General features: G+C 39.2%; 1 protein-coding gene across 1 annotated transcript in view; it reads right to left on the reverse strand.

Annotated features, from left to right (window-relative positions):
• Positions 1-8,936: 8,936 nt before the first annotated feature.
• The window catches only part of LOC139137204 (endothelin-converting enzyme homolog), a 41,866-nt gene continuing 32,735 nt past the window's right edge, over positions 8,937-18,067 (reverse strand). The window contains exons 12-17 of the mRNA XM_070705190.1: positions 17,583-17,650; positions 16,616-16,740; positions 16,060-16,125; positions 15,052-15,147; positions 12,092-12,168; positions 8,937-11,294 (exon numbers count right to left, since the gene is read on the reverse strand). Coding sequence (XP_070561291.1) covers positions 11,189-11,294; positions 12,092-12,168; positions 15,052-15,147; positions 16,060-16,125; positions 16,616-16,740; positions 17,583-17,650 — 538 coding nt within the window. The 3' untranslated portion in view covers positions 8,937-11,188. The remainder of the gene's footprint in view (positions 11,295-12,091; positions 12,169-15,051; positions 15,148-16,059; positions 16,126-16,615; positions 16,741-17,582; positions 17,651-18,067) is intronic.

The following is an 18,067-nucleotide window of genomic DNA, read 5'->3' on the forward strand; positions in this document are numbered from 1 at the left end:
TTAGATGTAACTTGAATGCATCACTAATGAACGGAAAACACTGATCTCTGAGGATGAAAATTGTCAAGTGATGTTGACACATTCGGATGTTTCCTCCCATGCGTAGCGTTAAGGCCTCTCCAATATTTCTCTTTTTCTGGAGCGGATCCTGGCAAATCGTGGAAACAATGGTACCAGAATACGATGAATAGCAGTCTTACGCCCTCTTCGGTCACAACATCTCCTCTGAGGAATTGGCACCTCGTTGCACGTGGAGTAGAAGGGACGATATTGTTCACACTCATTGCCTACGTCATCAATTTTGTCGTCGAGAACACTTGCAAGAGTGAGAAGCGGAGCTTTCTTTCTCCATGCAGAGAGAAAAAAACATTGAAAGTTTTTGCCTGTTAAAGGCTCTTTCCGCCACGATTTTCACACATGTCTCAAGTTTTCGTTCAGACGTAACGTTGACGAAATTCATTTTTTTGCTACGTTCATCATAAGGAGATTGCGTTTCTATGCCGTTTATGATTACTATATGCGAATGGCGCCTATCTCGTGAAATGACGATTCATGATGTTTTACCACAGAAGGTTTGCTGTCAGTAAAAAAATAATCGTGCCCGTTTCCCGTCTAGAAAAGGGTAGAAACACTTTTCTTAGTAGAGGCACTAGGCTATGGTATGATATAAAATCTTACAAAGACATTTGTAATTATAAATCTGCGGTGAAGAAATATGTTTTATTTTACGTATTGTTTTCGTGATTTTGTGATTTGTCAATTTTCATGTTCTACTAGTCAATTTTATATGTAATACTTGTCAATTACACACACACCCCACACACACTCATATATATATATATATATATATATATATATATATATATATATATATATATATATATATATATATATATATATATATATATATTCATCCCATGGTTCGGCGAGAACTTTTACGGCTCCGCGAAAAACACTCGTATACGATGACGTCAAACAGAGAAAAATTCCTTCGGATTATATATTTATCACATGAACAGTCTTCTTATTTTTCTTTGATGTGGATGGATCAAAATTATTGTAACAAATTGCATGGTTTTTATCTCGATTTTGTGTTTTATTTACGCGGATTACTTTCATTTAACGAGTAAAGCGGCCCGTCACTTTCATTCATAAATCCGATTAAGCCTAAATTTTGATACATCGAATGATATCTCCACCAATCAGACATACGGATTCGGTGTCGTGCGCGTGTCAATCATTGTCTCGCGCTGGACCGATGCCAAGGCAAGTCTTCCATCGGCGGACATAGCTTTCACCGCGCTGGCGACGGATAACCATCGTATTTTGAGTTATTTAGAATATTTACAATTATATTTATGAAGTTAATGCAATGACATGATCAAAACAGTAGTTATCATTCTTAGATATGCTGTGGCTTTTAAAATATCACAAGTTTACGACCTTGGCGAGCCCGAAAGATTCAGATCAATGACACACAGAGTGTACGCTTGTAGTGGGCACTGCCGTCACCGGTATCCGCCGGTGGCCATCTCGGTCGTCAATGTTTTCCTCTTACGGACTTCGACGTTTGCTGTGACACATATATCGCCCGTAGGTACATCCCAATTTTGTTACTTGACGGGAACTCTGTTCTGTTGTGAGTGTTGTCCGAGTCAACTTTCGAAATACATCGGATTCTACAGCGCTGCACTGCAGAGTTAAGGCTACAGGTCGACAGCTTATGTCTTCACTACAGCCTTACGCTGCAGGTTTGATTCCGATCGAGAAACAACGGAATAATTTGTGTGATGAAGGGAATTTATCGTTGTTCGTCGAATGACTTTATGCTTGTGCCTTCTATGTCGCTTTCCCGAAGATTATACAGTACTCATTTTTTTAAGTTGAACTTTCGTTGAGGTGTATCTTTCGGGTTTATCGCCAACCGGGATCGCCAGGTACGACGTCGGGGTTGGCGATCGCCAGGTACGACGACGTCCACATTGAGCCTTACGACTGGAGCAGTGACGTTACTGAGCCATTAACGATCGACGGTATCCTCATTCGATTCTTAGCGACTCGAAATTTCGTTGGACATGCCTTCTATGTTTCCATATCTGCATTTATCGGGTCACCTTTATATATATATATATATATATATATATATATATATATATATATATATATATATATATATATATATATATATATATATATATAATATATATATATATATATTATTTATCACATGAACTGGCCCGAATTTCCATCTGTGTGACGTAGAACAGGACGGATAAGAAATCCGAATTACCCCTGTTGTACGTCATCAACCGGAACTTTTTTCTTTCATGGTACATGCAGGCGTCGCGACACGAACAGATTTGTTGTGATCGATGCCGTGCTAGCTCGCACGTTATTTTTACAAAAAGGTGACCCGATAAATCCAGACATGGAAACATAGAAGGCATATTTGTCCAACGAAATTTAAAGTCGGTAAAACAGTAGCTTTTCCCGAGAATCGAATGGAGATACCGACAATCGTTCTTTAATGGCTCAGTAATATAAACGTCTCGGCTCCAGTCGAGTCGTGTGGACGTCGTACCTGGCGACCCCGGTTGGCGATAAAACCGAAACCTACACCTCAAACTGAATAAATGAGTATAGTATAATCTTCGGGAAAGCGACATAGGAGGCACAAGCCTAAAGTCATTCGACTAACAACGATCAATTTCCTTAATCACACAAAAACTCCGTAAAGTCTCGCTCGGAATCAAACTTGCAGCGCGGCATAGGCCTAATGCTGTAGCGAAGACATAAGCTGTCGAGCTGTGTGCAGCGCTGTGGAATCCCATGTACTTCTAAAGTTGACTCAGACAACATTCAAAACAGAGTTTCCGTCAACAAAATTAGGATGTATCCATGGACGTCAATGCAAACATCAAAGTTCGTAAGACGAAAACATTGATGACCAAGATCGGGATTGACGAGTTGACACCGGCAGAGACCGGTGACGCATGACGGCAACGTTGTGGGCACAGAAATGCAATGAGTGTGTCATCGAACGGAATCTTTCGCGCTCGCAAAGGTCGTAAACTTGTGTGATATTTTGAAAGCCACGGCATCTCTGAGAATGAGAATTACTGTTTCGATCGTGTCGACTCTCATTTACTTCATAAATATAATTGTAAATATTCTACGTAACTCAGAATACAATGGTTATCCGTCGCTAGCACGGTGAAAGCTATGTCCGCCGATGGCCAACTTGCCTTGGCATCGGTACAGCGCGAGACAATGATTGACACGTTCATGTGACCGAATCCGTACGTCTGGTTGGTGGAGATACCCTTTAAATGTAGCAAATTTCAGCTTGATGGGATTTATGAATGAAAGTATCTCCTGGGTGACGGGCCGCTTTACTCTTTAAATGAAAGTAATCCGCGTAAGTAAAACACGAATCGCGACGAAATTCATGCAATTTGTTACGATAATTTTGATCCATCTACGTTAAAAGAAAAATAAGAAGACTGTTCATGTGATAAATATATAATCCCATGGTATTTTTCTCTGTTTAACGTCATCGTATACTCGTGTTTTTCGCGGAGCCGCACAACTTCTCGCCTTCGGCTCGAAGTTGTACGGCTCCGCGAAAAACACTCGTATACGATGACGTCAAACAGAGAAAAATACCATGGGATATATATATATATATATATATATATATATATATATATATATATATATATATATATATATATATATATATTATTTATTTATTATTTATTATTTTTATATATATATATATATATATATATATATATATATATATATATATATATATATATATATATTCATTTAGTTTTTTATGCAGGACGTCATGGGAGATAATAGAACACCATTTTGTGGTAAGTGAATACACTTATCCTGTTAAAATAAAGGAAGATAAATAAATAATTTCCCCGACTACAGCGCAGTGACCTTTTTTAAACCTGAATTGCAGTGCAGATTAAGATGTGCCTCGTAAGTGAAAAACAAACTTTTGCTCAAACTTTCCTTAAGGCAACTATCAACCATCCTCTTTCAAAATGAAGAATACAAATCAGTGGTCACCATGCAAAGGTTTAAAAAGCACGGCGACAACTGTCAACTTAATCATTTTCCGGCATCTGAAATTCAAAATGGCCGCCATGTCTGTGTTAACTTTACCGGTAGTAAAAACAAATCTTCAATTTTGGCAAAAAATAAGATGATGAAGTTTTTGTTTTACTCCAATGGCCTCAGAGCTACCCCTTTGGTCAGAAAAATATTATATACACTTGAGAGTCGGGATTTCTGTCCCCGAGGCAAATTCTATCTAAACAAAATATTGATTTTAAACAATAACATTGCTTTTAGTTCAAGCTGTGTTGTGTTTGCAAGACCGATACTACGTATGTCAACATTCTTCAGGCAGAAGAAGAACAGACACTTGTTTAATTGAACGAAAAGAATCAAAATACCACAAAAAAATCACAGCTCTTCATTTTTATATTACCATACCCAGTCCATCGCATTTTAATTGGTCGAGCTGAACCATGTGACAGACAACAAATACGGAATAATGGTTTATTTGCTCGTGAATATGAATGATATCGTAAACAAAGAAACTTTTCAGCTAAAACGTAAATTGTAATTTGTACAAAGATCATAATCAATCGCAAAATAAAATGGAACACTTGTGGACCAAGTTTAGACACTTTTTTGAAAAAAAATCTCCGAATTTGCAAAATTTTTACAGCGCGCGCACTACTCACTGACAAGTTCTGCGGCCCCGTTGTCGTTCGCGTGGGAAATTTTCGTAAATTTTGACGGTTTTGGGGGTTCGTTGATAATATAATGGAAATAACAGACTCCGCGCTGACCATTATCGCTTATTTATGGGCAAGGGCGAGAGGAAAGCCAAAATTATCGGGCTCGGCACGCCTCGCCCGTTACTTTTTGGCTTTCCTCTCGCCCTTGCCCATAAATAAACGTTAATGGTCAGCGCGTCGCCCGTTATTCCTATAATATATTGTCCGTTTTATTAGTTGATAATGTACGAAATATGTGTCGTTATTCGTATAGAGTATCAAGGTAATAGACTTGAAGTTTTTTTCACCAAAATTTCGATTGTCACAAAAATAAATCCGTGAAAAATCCAATTACCCCATGAACTTCAGAATAAGCCCCTTTAAATGGTAGACCAAAATAGAATTGTAAAATCTTGAAATTCCTGTCCCCGAGGAACATTCTGCAAAATCAACAGGTTTTTTGATCACTTCCTCTCATATTGATAGAGTCTCTTGTTTTCTCAGCTATGAATTACCAACTCTTTATAGAGCTGAACTTAGTTTGTCCGGTAGTGCTACAGTATTTCCAAAAGTAAACTCACCCCTTTTCGTTCTATCACTCTGAATAACCTTACTCATTATATTCGATGACCTCACGTTATAACAACTACAAAAAAGTTTCTTCGGGTGCAGCGCCGAGATCACCCGAGCAGCCCCGAATGCTTGCAAAGTCTGCCGATCCCTGGAGGTAAAAGGAAACCCTCAATAGCCGAGCAGACTGAAGCTTAGCGTCAGTTATCCAGGTAGCTCGTGGATGACAAGGGGTGTTCTATAATCATTAACAGATTAACATATTTCACTATTAACGAAATAAAACCCCTAAGTTAACAGAATGAACACATGCTTCTATTGCGCTACATGCCCGAAGCGACACGCTCACAATGGCCAATTTGTTCGGATCGTTTCTACCACCCACGCAATCTCCGCACTGGGATCGTAGCGCCATGGATAACGTAGCTAGGGAGTCTGATTCATGGGCCTGACCAATCTCTAGCTCGGTCCATGGGCAGTAGAGGGGGGACAGGGTCTTCCTTAAGTCCTGCACGTGCCTAGTTGGCTCAATGAACAGTTAGGTCATGTAGATTTTGAGAGGAGCCGGCACTTTTCGTACACCAATAAAAATTTGTAATCTGCCACAACTTTGACAATCGCTTCTGCAAAGCTAACAACCATGGAGGCAGCCATCGTGAATCGTCGATTGACGTTTATATAACCCACAGCATGCGACGTCTATGTTTTGAAAGTGTTCACGGACTCGAGGATCGATATTGAAACTGGTATATCAATTTTTCTATTTATCTTATTGTTTGGTTCGAATATTAAATATAACAAAGACAAAAAACGTATAGTATACAAAACGCACAACACCCAAAAGATAGGTGTAAAATGTTGCTTGCAGCAGATATTAGTGGGGCGGTCAACGACTTGGAGACTCTTTACGTAGGTAAGAATTATCCACGCCGTAAATTCTCTGAGAGAGAGAGAGAGAGAGAGAGAGCTACTTGAGTGGACGACTAGCATACTTGCATTGTTCTATTTCGATATTGCTCTTGAGTTTCTTCCTTTCAGTGCAAAGACAGGAACTCGTCACTTGTTGTCATCCATACAGTTGCTATTCGAAACATCCTGCCCTCAAAGTGAGTACACTTACAATAGCCTCACATTTCCCGTCGTTCAAAGGACATATTTGTGAAGAATAAAAGGACGGATAACAAGTAGGCGCTAAAAAGACACTCCTGTGAAGTTGTTGTCCCATTCTTTCGATTTATTTCACACTTAACTGTAAATCAAAAACACGGACAAACACTTGCTTTTGTTGACTTAAAGACTCTTTTAGAATCACGCGATCAAAGATTGGAGCCTGCCTTACAGACATATTAGGAAACAAGAACATTATCTTACTCCAAAACTTTGGTGGTGCAGTATATGTTCTCGGCTCTGTTCCGTTCTGACAATACACAACGCCCAGTGATAGAGTTTTAATTTGCTATATAGGCTTTTAAACACCATACCTACGCAGATCATACTGCCGTCCACCTATCAAAATGGCGGCACAAAATTAAATGGTTGTCATAACGTTAGCGGTGTACAACGTTCAATTATCAATACTATTGGGCAAATAATATTTTCTATTCTTCCCTGCAAGTTTAAAATGGGGTCGTTAACTTCATCTAGTTTGGAAGAATTGTCGGTGTCTTACAAGGTAGTAATGAACAAAACCCTGTTTAATATACCCAGAGGCCGATAAGTTCATCTGTCATATTCACAGTTGAAAGCCTAAAATTCTAGTCGCATTCGTCCTATATGCCCGTTTGAATATTGCTAAGCCATAAAGTACGAAGCGGTCCAGCAAATGAATTTGCCCGGTTTGTCTGTTAAGTAAAAAAACGATTATTTCAATATTCAACTCATTTTGAAATCATCATCAATGTGTATACAATTTACGACTCGTCAACTTCAAAAAAGCACTCACTGGGTTAAGAGTCTTGATCGCCATGCCTTTCTTGTATCTTCTGCATATAGTCTATCCATATGGACGACTATTTGTAACAGAACTAGGGTCTCTTAGGAACACCGCATATTGTCTCATATTCGGTCAGGGAAGGTATTTTTTGTAAGATAAACCAAGAGAATATGTGAAAATATGTTAAAATCTTCCCATTCAGCTCCTCAATTTAAATTTGCATCTATCGTATTCAGTCGTGGTCAAATAACCTAATCTTTTCTCAAGAGAATGATCTCGTGTTGAATTTCTCAAATTCTTTCTCCTTTAACCAAGACGATATCTGGTGCTAGACATTTTCAAAAATCATCGACCGAGTCTATTAATTTTCTGATTGTGTCAGCCATTGGTTTTAGAATACAATACCGGTGATTTTGTTTTAATCTTCGAGGAAAACGTACAGCACGTATACGTCGTTAAGGTAGAACGCGCCTCGGGGACAGATATTTGGACTCTCAAACTTCTACAATTCTCTTCTGATCTACCACTTGTTGGGGCTCATTTTAAATCTTTTGGAGAAAGAAAAACTTTCATCTTCTTAGTTTTTCGAAAATCCTAAATTCTATTATTACTCCGTAGAGGTAGCATAGGGATGGCGACCATTTGGAATTTCAAATATCGCAAAAAGTTGAGTAATATGTAAATTAGCTAGTTCCAAACTTTGCACGGTGACCCCCGATTTTCGATTTTTGCAATTGATTTGGTTGAAAGTTTCATTGAGAAAAGTTTGAGCAAAAGTTTAAGTTTTTTCACTTTCGAGGCGCATAAGCTTACTTCCTTAAATTAGAATGCGTCTCAGAGACAGAAATTCGGCCTCTAAATTTTTTACAATTCTTCTGTGATCTATCACTTGCGTGGGCTCATTTTAAAACTCTTGTGGTAAGCAAGAATCTTTTTATAGAGTTAACACAGGGATGGCGGTCATTTTGAATGTCAAATATCGGTTTGAATGTTAGGTAATTTGTTTTTCTACTGTTTCTAGTACCAAACTTTCCGCCGTGACCCTGATTTTTATTCTTGATTTGGTTAGTGAATGGTTGAAAGTTGTATTGAGGAAGGTTCACTTTCGAAGCGTGTACTACATTAAATGCAATGAAATATGTTCGATTAGTTGAATGAGATATACCTTTGCTGTATGTAACTCTTTTTGTTTTCCATGACGTTCGAACATGTCTGTACTGCGCGAAAAGTTCCCTGAAATAATATCATGATCTCCAAGTCACGAAATCGGCTCTTCAATGTCGTACCACCATGTGAGCTATCGTCTTCGGTATACAAGAGGTCGTTGAACTTCCTCGCTGAAATCTCGTGTTAGCTTTAAGCACCTTCTACCATCGACATCGTCACCAAGAGGCAACTAGATGTTCCAGGATGTTTTATTATAATCTTTATTATCATTCACAATCTTGTGTTATTTTTCCTTTTTTTTCTCACACTCGCCCTTCCTCTCTTTCAAACCACATAGACACAACAGTGAGGAACATTTTTCAACCCGAACTTTTTCACCACAACGGAAGCCTGTCGTAATGATACTCGCTCGTCCGAGGCGGTTTACACAGCATGCGAAACGACTACGCGGACAAAAAGTTCAATGTCAGAATAACACAATTTAATGGAACGCATACAGCTACAAGGCAAGTCATGCCGAAATATCAAAACCACACAGTAATCATATTAGAAACAAAGCGAAAGTACACGTCAACGCTGACTTCACGATTTCAATTGTTTGGGGGGGGGGGGGGGTCTGAGAATGAGCCTATATACAGGCCACACGGATAACAATTTAGAATTAGTAAATAACCCATATACGTTTGAAAACCACTCACAGTGCACTTTGATATATAATCACATATCTATGACAATACTCACAAATCTCATTTCTTCTGCTGGTCATTAAAAAAGAAACATATACATCTGACATTATCCATAAATACATCTATCGTTTTAAATGGGTGAAAATTGATATATAGACATATTTCCATATAATTAGAGAGTAGAATAATTTGACGTAGAAAAAGAACGAAACAGTGTTTTTTTGTGGAAAGTCTCCATAAAAATATCATATCATGTGTACTTGAATCACGGTCTCACATGAGATAAACAAGCATATAAATATTTCTACTCAAAACTCTGAAGTACAGGAAAGAGTCACCGACAAAATTTTCAAGATCTACAAAAATTAAGTAAAGAGTTTTTGGCAATATCAAGTCACATCACACAATGCTTTCCACGGAAATTCGGCACACGGAAATGTCAAACTCGAACAAAAGTCTGGCCATCAAAAAGGAAACTTGTCAAAATATTCTTACAAAACTGTCGAAAATCTGCGCACACTCAGTAACGTCAATCGCCGTAAAATGATGACGTGTCACAGAAATTAAAGTAAGCACACATCACTTTTCAAACTGGCTAAATATTTTGAATAATTATAGAGATATCGTTCATCATACACGTCATAAAATTATCTTAAATGGGTGTAACATACAAGCGTTTCATGAACATCGGATATATTGATGATAATTTAATCAAAATGTTCCAAGACTTGACATATATTATATTTAAGATATATACATGTTGATAATACATTTATACCACATCAAAAGAACACAATCTTTTCACAACAGAGATCATTTTTCTGTCAAAATCTAACGTTATATTTGTTGAAGATTGGACTTGAGTACGTTTAGCATGAATGCCTTCGTTGAAAAGCACCAAACATACAATGGAACTCCTACTTTATGTATTCATGATACTCTTGGTAGCGCACGGCTGAAGAAGGAAACCCACACATTGTGAAACTTAGTCCCTTTTAAAATTTCGCGAAAGGATAAACATTTATAAATCTAAAAAATTGAATTTCTTAGCTTTTGTCAAACTATGAACCAGCAACCAGTCCCACCCTTTTGTACTAATTTTTCAGCCTGATATCTCTAAATATTCGAAATTACGAAACAAAATGTCTACATATTAGAGATGATGAAACAAAAGGGAAGGGCAATTCTTTTCTGGATTCTTCGATATCAATCACGTGATCTAGACACGTGACCAACGATATTGTCGTTACCAAGTGACAAGCAAAGCAACATCATCGTCTGCACAGTGAGGTGCACGCAGTGCGCGCACGTTGCCCGTCAGCTGGAAATTTGAATACGCACATAACCGGATATGACATCATTTGATAGGAAAGAATGATTCGATAGCTTTGCGCGCGAAACCGTCGGACACTTATATGAATAACGGTGCCTGAGTTCGAATTATCTATCCTGTTGCTGCATCGGCACTCGAGCATGGTGGTTCATGCTGAAATTCACAGCGTATAGAACTGGAAAAGACCTAACAATAGCTCACAGTAGAGTAACAAAGGCAAAAAGTGTGGTTCTAATTTGAGGGAAATATACCTTTTGTGCGTATATATTGTTTTTCACTTTAAGGATCAACATGAGTCCGTATGTGTCGTGACAGAATGATATACAAGCCCTCTTCACCAATCTTTTGAAACGTTGAAGATGCCCTTCTGTTTCCACCTTTTGGAAAGCTTAATTCATTTGGTTACGCTACCTCTGGTCACAATTTGTTGGTAAAATGATTTTACTCATGTTTGAAAGACCTGACTTTATATGTTTAGGACCCGGGGGAAAGATATGGGTTTGAGGACCAGACATGGAATGCTTTAATATTTCGAGCGGGTTTCCGGAGGAGAGGTGGTTTAAATCCTCAGTTAAGGGTCTTGAGTTTGCCTAAACGATACACCCTATGTAATACTAAACAGCAACTCCTCCTTGGAGTCCGCACACCATTTTCGGTCACCTTTGGTAGGTCCGTGATCACACATTGCCGCCATCTACCACCAGATGCCTCTACATCGTTCCTTGGGGTTCATTCTTGATCCAACTGGGCAGTTGAAAGCTTCGGCGAATTCCTTGATTTGCGAGAGTACGCCTATCACTCTGTGAAAGATAAGCAAGAAGAAGAAAAAAGTCTCTTAAAATAAAAAAACCCAAAAGGATGTGTTCATGCTAGTCATTGATGGCGCTTCACGAAATGGATTTCTGTAGACGTACAGACAGCACTGTGGGTATCACTCGGATTTTGACAGAAACTCCCGTTATTGAAAATGGCCGTTTATTGTCGCCTATAAACCTCAATTACATGCAGTGGTTTTACCTTGGCGTTCGTCATATCTAATGTATCGGTTTCTTACTGCTTCTTGACGGTGACAAAAAGACTGGATTAGGAATTTCTACCTGCACAACGCCATGCATCGATATTGTTGCGCTGACTCGTAAGAAAGGGTCGACTGGGAAGTTTTCATTTAGACGAAAGGCAGATATAAGATAGAATACACCCCGCGGAAAGATATTTGGACTCTTAAATTTAAAGAAGCCGTTTCTGATCTACCGCCGGAGGCTAATTTTGAAGCTGTCGGAGTAAATAAAATCTTCACAGTATTATTTGTGTAAAATATCGTTTTTCCAATAGAGTAGACTCAGGGATGGCGGCCATTTTGAATTTCAAATATCCATATTGAAATTGAGTGTGGTTTGTTTTTCTGGTACCAACATTTTCATGGTGACTTCAATTTTTCATATCTGATTTAAAAAAATAGAACAGTTGAATGTTTCCTTCTATTAAGTTTCGAGTGAAATACCACCTCAAAGAACATGGAACGTTAATGAATTACTTTAACAGTGAATGTGAACGCTCTCTTTTTCAAATTTCATGTCAACGAAACCGGAAGGCGTACCTGTACAATTCCGGCGAGTGGTTCTCAGCGGTGATAAATGCGCGGAGATTCTCTGGTCGCCGGGATACACACCAATTCTGGAATGAAAATTAGACACTTTTTTAAAAATGTGGAGACATATATGTGAAAGATGGTCTTCAGTTTGCTCTTGTGCGAATTTATCCGTATTACGATTCACTGATGCAATTAGCTTATTAAAACCGACATTGTGCCCCGGTGTGTCAACGTACCGTGTATTATACAGCGAGAAAGCCAGAGGCAGATTTTAGGACATGCTTGAAACAGGGTCTGATAAGAACCTGTAACAGACCCTGAGAAATAACCTCTGATACAAGGCCAAACAAGTTGAACAGATTTCAGAGTAGTGTGGTATAGGACTTTATAACATGCTCATTCCGTGTCGCGATTCGCCAGAATACGTCACGTGACGAGAAAATAGATACGTCTAGTCCCCACTGAATCGACAAAAGTGACGTCAGAGGGTATTTTTTGAAAAACTATTTCCCTAGGGAAAGTTTTGACCAAATTTGGAAAACTGCACGTGACCGTAGTGTCGTCTGCAGCTTTTGAAACAATGGCGGGTGACAATAACGTGATGTACGCCCGGGATGAGCGACGAGCCTCTCTCTAAAACAGATTGATTGTCCGTTCCAGCGTAGAAACTTCAACAGCTCATCGACGAAAAATATTCCAGTGCAACCAAGGATGTTGCTAGGTATGCTTAGAATATTTTTTGGAAGAAAGTGGTACCATGTACTATGGCACCGTAACCGCTTAGGAAATGTCGCCATGTAAACTTGGCACAATGGATTATTGCGGTGCAAAATATCAAATAACATTAAAAACTATATGAGATTATCCCTCGATATCACCTCTTGGTGGGGTCGTATTGCTGCGAGTGCGGTTGTGGGCCGCATCACACGAGTCGACGACTCGTGTGATGCGGCCCACAACCGCACGAGCAGCAATACGACCCTACCAAGAGGTGATATCGAGGGATAACCTCTTTATCATATACCTATGCCCACGTTATTGAATGAATAAATCTCGTATATTAAAGTATGATACGTTTCACTGTGGTTTTTTCTTGATGGACTACATTTGTTTGCGTCATCTTGCTAAGGCGGATTGATATACTAGCGTCTGACGTAATCTATCAGAGAAATGCTTGAACTCTGTCATCAAACATGTAGGATATCTACCAAATTCGTACGGTACATGCAAGTGTTGTGTTTGGTATTATTTTCCAGAACGCATTTACCATGAATACATGATATTTTGAAAGTTGTGCTTTTGAATTTGCCGGTCCTCCGACATGTCCGATAGCACTTTTGCTTGTCGTCTGCGCGTCTGTGCTTATGCACGCGCACGGACGGAACAGCTGGTCTGTCATCGATCTGTCAGTGCCCGTACGGTGTGATGCTCTGCTCTTTAATTTGTTAAAATTAGTAGCACTACTAGCAGGTTAATCCGAAATCGACACATGTGTTTTTATTTAGTTACCCCGTATTTCCCTATGCTTCAAAACCCTGCCACTTTTGGAGATCGGACATGATATCGTAGTCAAAGTCAAAATCATAGACGGGCACCATGGTTTGTTTTGATTAGGGCGCCACCATGTAAGTAGTCCGGTATGCAAATCAACAGGCCGTATCATGCTTTGTTATGTAAATCAACAGGTCGTATCACTTTTTCATATGCAAATATTCAATTGAATGAAAGAAAGACGCGCTGATCATTCCTTTCATATGCAAATCAACAAGGCGTATCACTCTATCGACATGCAAATCAACATGATAAATCATGTCACTGAACTCAGTACAGACACAATACAGGCATAGGTATATGAAATATCATAATACAACCTGAGCGTACCCCTGGTGGCCGTGTGTTACCAGAAACACATCGCTATACCCCCCGGCCTACGGCCTCCGGGAATAGCGATGTGTTTCTGGTAACGCACGGTCCTTCGGGGTAATAAACGAGCGCTATAGCCCTCATGACCAGGTTATAGGTATTTATTATAACACGCCACATGCTCGTTCCGTGTCGCGATTCGCCAGAATACATCACGTGACGAGAAAATAGATACGTCTAGTCCTCACCGGATCGACAAAAGTGACGGCAGAGGGTATTTTTTGAAAAGCTATTTCCCTAGGGAAATAGTTTTGACCAAATTTGGAAAACTGCCCGGTCACGTGACCGTCGTCTGCAGCTTTGCAATAATGGCGGGTGACTAGAACGTGATGTACGTCCGGGATAGGTAGCCACACATTCTCTAAAACAGATTTTCCAACATTTTCCAACATTCCAACAGCGTAGGTCGACGGAAAAGATTAAAGTGCATCTAAAGATGTCGCTAGGTATACTTAGAACATTTTTTGAAAGAAAGTGGTACCACGTACAACTGAAACCGCTGTGTACATATCGCCCCGTAAACTTGTCACAATGGATTGTTGCGGTGCAAAATATCAAAACACATTAAAAACTATATAACAATACAACATGAACATGTGGTGTGTTATAAAACATCTATAGCCTGGTTTTTCGGGCTATAGCGCTCGTCTATTACCCCTCGTGGCCGTGTGTTACCACAAACACATTGCTATACCTCTCGGCCTACAGCCTCGGGGAATAGTGATGTGTTTCTGGTAACATACAGCCCCTCGGGGTAATAGACGGGCGCTATAGCCCTCATGACCACCCGGTGTATCACAGGATTTGTCACAGTCATGTGACGTCTTTTTGCTGACACACACACCGTGTATCACAGGGTTGTGTCAGAGCCTGCACAGTACAAGGCCATTCAAAGAGTCGGGACGTTTTTGCTGTGTTTGATCTGTTCTCGTGTTGGTTTTGGCAGTACTGGTGTACCGGCAATCTCATTGCAATATTCATCTCTCGATAATTTCCGTCCGTGAAACCATAAACCTACACGGCTTTTCTGCAATTTTACTAACCTGCGAGTAAGCCAGGAAGAATAGTTGATCTTCGGTCATGTTGATTCCCGGCAAAGGAGGCTCGTCTCCCAACCGTTCCCTCACTTTCTTGTAAGCCTAGTGGCAAAGAGGCATCCAAATATCTTTCATTGGCTCACATGTAAAGATTCAGATTTCAAGGTGTTGCTTTTGTGTTTTGATCTTTTCAACTTTTTATGCTCTGTTTCCATTGTGTAATCGCTTTCATGTCCCCATGTGGTTTGTGCGCGTTTTATTTACATATATTTAGATTTTTCTAAGTTTTGAAATACACCTATACACATCTTTTCATCTGATTGTTATTAAAAGGCGTAAGCTTAAGTCGTCAATAGCGCATGCCCATATTTCTTCTGTTAGCAAACAATTATTTTACCGACAGGCTACAAGCGAAATCATTCATGTTATGACTCTGCTTTATCTGCTTACAAGACTGTTGGAGAAGTCAGCTCGAACAAGCTTGAAGAAGTTGTGTCCGAAACCAGACACGAGACAATCTTGCTCGGTCTTTTACACTCAAAATAAGTGAAACTTTTTGTACCTACTGGCTAGACCAAACAGTGGATACCTCATTTACATTCCGAATGAGTAAGGAAACGCAACTCGAGATTTTTCTATCTTTACTAGGGTTTTCCACAAGGGAGTTTTGGGATGGGTCATCCCTCTGATTTTCGAGCAATTTATTCCTATGTTAATAAATATATAAAAAAGGAATATTTTTGCGAAACAAAATCTCATGCAAATTACCCATTGTTATGTAAAATTTGCACCCCACGGATGCACTGTTTTTCCGAGCTTTGGAGAACACTGCTTACTGTCAACTTTTGTAAACCGAAGTGATACCAGTGACCTCCTAAGTATACCAAAAAGTGCATCGACCTCACATCTTGCGCATGCGCAATTGACGGCTTATGACCGGCGTTAAATCATTATATTTCATAATCGATAAAACATGTCACATCGAATCTTTATAATTATTCGCTCAGATCTCACCCTGTAGGATTGCGTTAGTCCTCCAATGTCGGCGATGTTTTCTCCAAGGGTGGTAGCGCCATTCAACTGTGTATGTGTGGAGAGAGAGAGAGAGAGAGAGAGAGAGAGAGAGAGAGAGAGAGAGAGAGAGTTAATGACTGCTGCGTAAGTCGATGTACACCTGCATGACAGTAACCAAATTCAAATTAAGTATGTTGACTGTGTACAGATCTTTTCAGCGGCAGTGTACATATATAAACACAATGAAATAAATTTCGTCGTCAATACATTAACATGAACTTAATTTTTTATTACAAATGTTATAAATATCTGAATTATATAATTGAAATATGCAAGAAGTATATCAGATAAAATATATAAGTAATAGTTATGGCTGTCTGAAGATTGCAGGATGCATTAAACTTAAGTAACAGATATAAGTACTTTGTGCTTGAAGTATTTGTTATTATATATATATATATATATATATATATATATGTGTGTGTGTGTGTGTGTGTGTGTGTGTGTGTGTGTGTGTGTGTGTGTGTGTGTGTGTGTAATAAAATGCTTTACATACCTTTAAGCCATCAATCTCATACAGAGAGTAAGCATCTACCAGACACTGAGATCTCTCCTGGAACTTTAACCATGAGTCAGCGGTCCACCAGTCATGGAGGTTACCCACTTTGTCGTAGAGTGATCCTAGTTTCGACACAAAGAAGTTATTAGAATGCTCCCCGGGGACAGAAATTATGGCTTTCAAATTTTATCAATTTTCTTCTGATCTACCATTTGTGGGGGCTCATTTTAAAGCTCTTGATGAAAGAAAAGTTTTCAAATTCTTAGGTTTTCAAAAAATCGAAAATTTAGTTTTTTCCATAGAGTTATCACAGGAATTTCAAATATCGGGAAATCTTAGGTCTCTCTAGTACCAAAGTTTGAACGGTGACCACTGGTTTTTATTTTTGCTTTGGTGAGAGAATGGTCGAAAGTTTCACTGAGGAAAGATTGAGCAAACGTTTAAGTCTTTCACTTTCGAGGCGCATATTACCTTCAGAGAGAGAGAGAGAGAGAGAGAGAGAGAGAGAGAGAGAGAGAGAGAGAGAGAGAAGAGAGAGAGAGAGAGAGAGAGAACAGGGAGGGGAGGGGAGGGGAGGGGAGGCGTTAGGTTCAAGAGCGAAAGTTTGAGTACTGGGCAAACATCGGGCGGTGGCATGAGAGATCTTGGAATTGTAGAGTAGACAAAAGGGTTGATGACTGCGAAAGAGAAAGCATGCACAAACTGAAGAAGTTGTTTTGATACGCTACGTTTCTTGTTTCGTTTTAACCACTTTTGAGATCTTCACATCTATAGCCGATGCTTTTATTCATGAGCGATTTTTACTTTGATAATTCAAAATTCGAAAAGTACGAATAGATATCTGATCGCCGCAAGTTTCACTCATAAAAGGGCAATACCATATAATTGTCATTGACCTATATTTTGTGTCTTCGATTTCCTTGAATTTTAAGTAAGCATTTTGCAGTTTTAAAAACATGTTTACCTTGATCATCAAAGCCATGGAGCAATTCGTGACCAATGACGGTGCCGATTCCTCCGTAATTGATCGATCTGGAAGATATGAAATGGTTGTGACCAAAGTCAGTACATGAATTTGTTGTTAGTTCTTTTGCGCAATGTGGATTAAAAATGCGAAAGATAGCTCGAACGAGATGAAATAAGGGTATAATGCGGGCTATCTATCAGATCTGGATGCATAAATATGTAGATTATGTCGGGTGCATGAATTTTTAATCCCCATATTGACCACAGTGTGAAAAGTATTGCATCGTTCGAACGATGGTGGCGTTGTTTACTCTATACACAGCGGTGTCCAACGAAGAGTTCGGGATGGACCATTGCATTTTGGAGGGATGATCAGCATTCTGACTCGTAGTTTGTCATGTGCGAATTAGTGATAAATTATTTTCTGAACGGTATTTTTCTAAAAGCCAAATACAAAAAAAACTGACTTTCACGCGTATAATT

The sequence above is a fragment of the Ptychodera flava genome, chromosome 7 (genome assembly GCF_041260155.1).
Source record: "Ptychodera flava strain L36383 chromosome 7, AS_Pfla_20210202, whole genome shotgun sequence".
NCBI lineage: Eukaryota > Metazoa > Hemichordata > Enteropneusta > Ptychoderidae > Ptychodera > Ptychodera flava.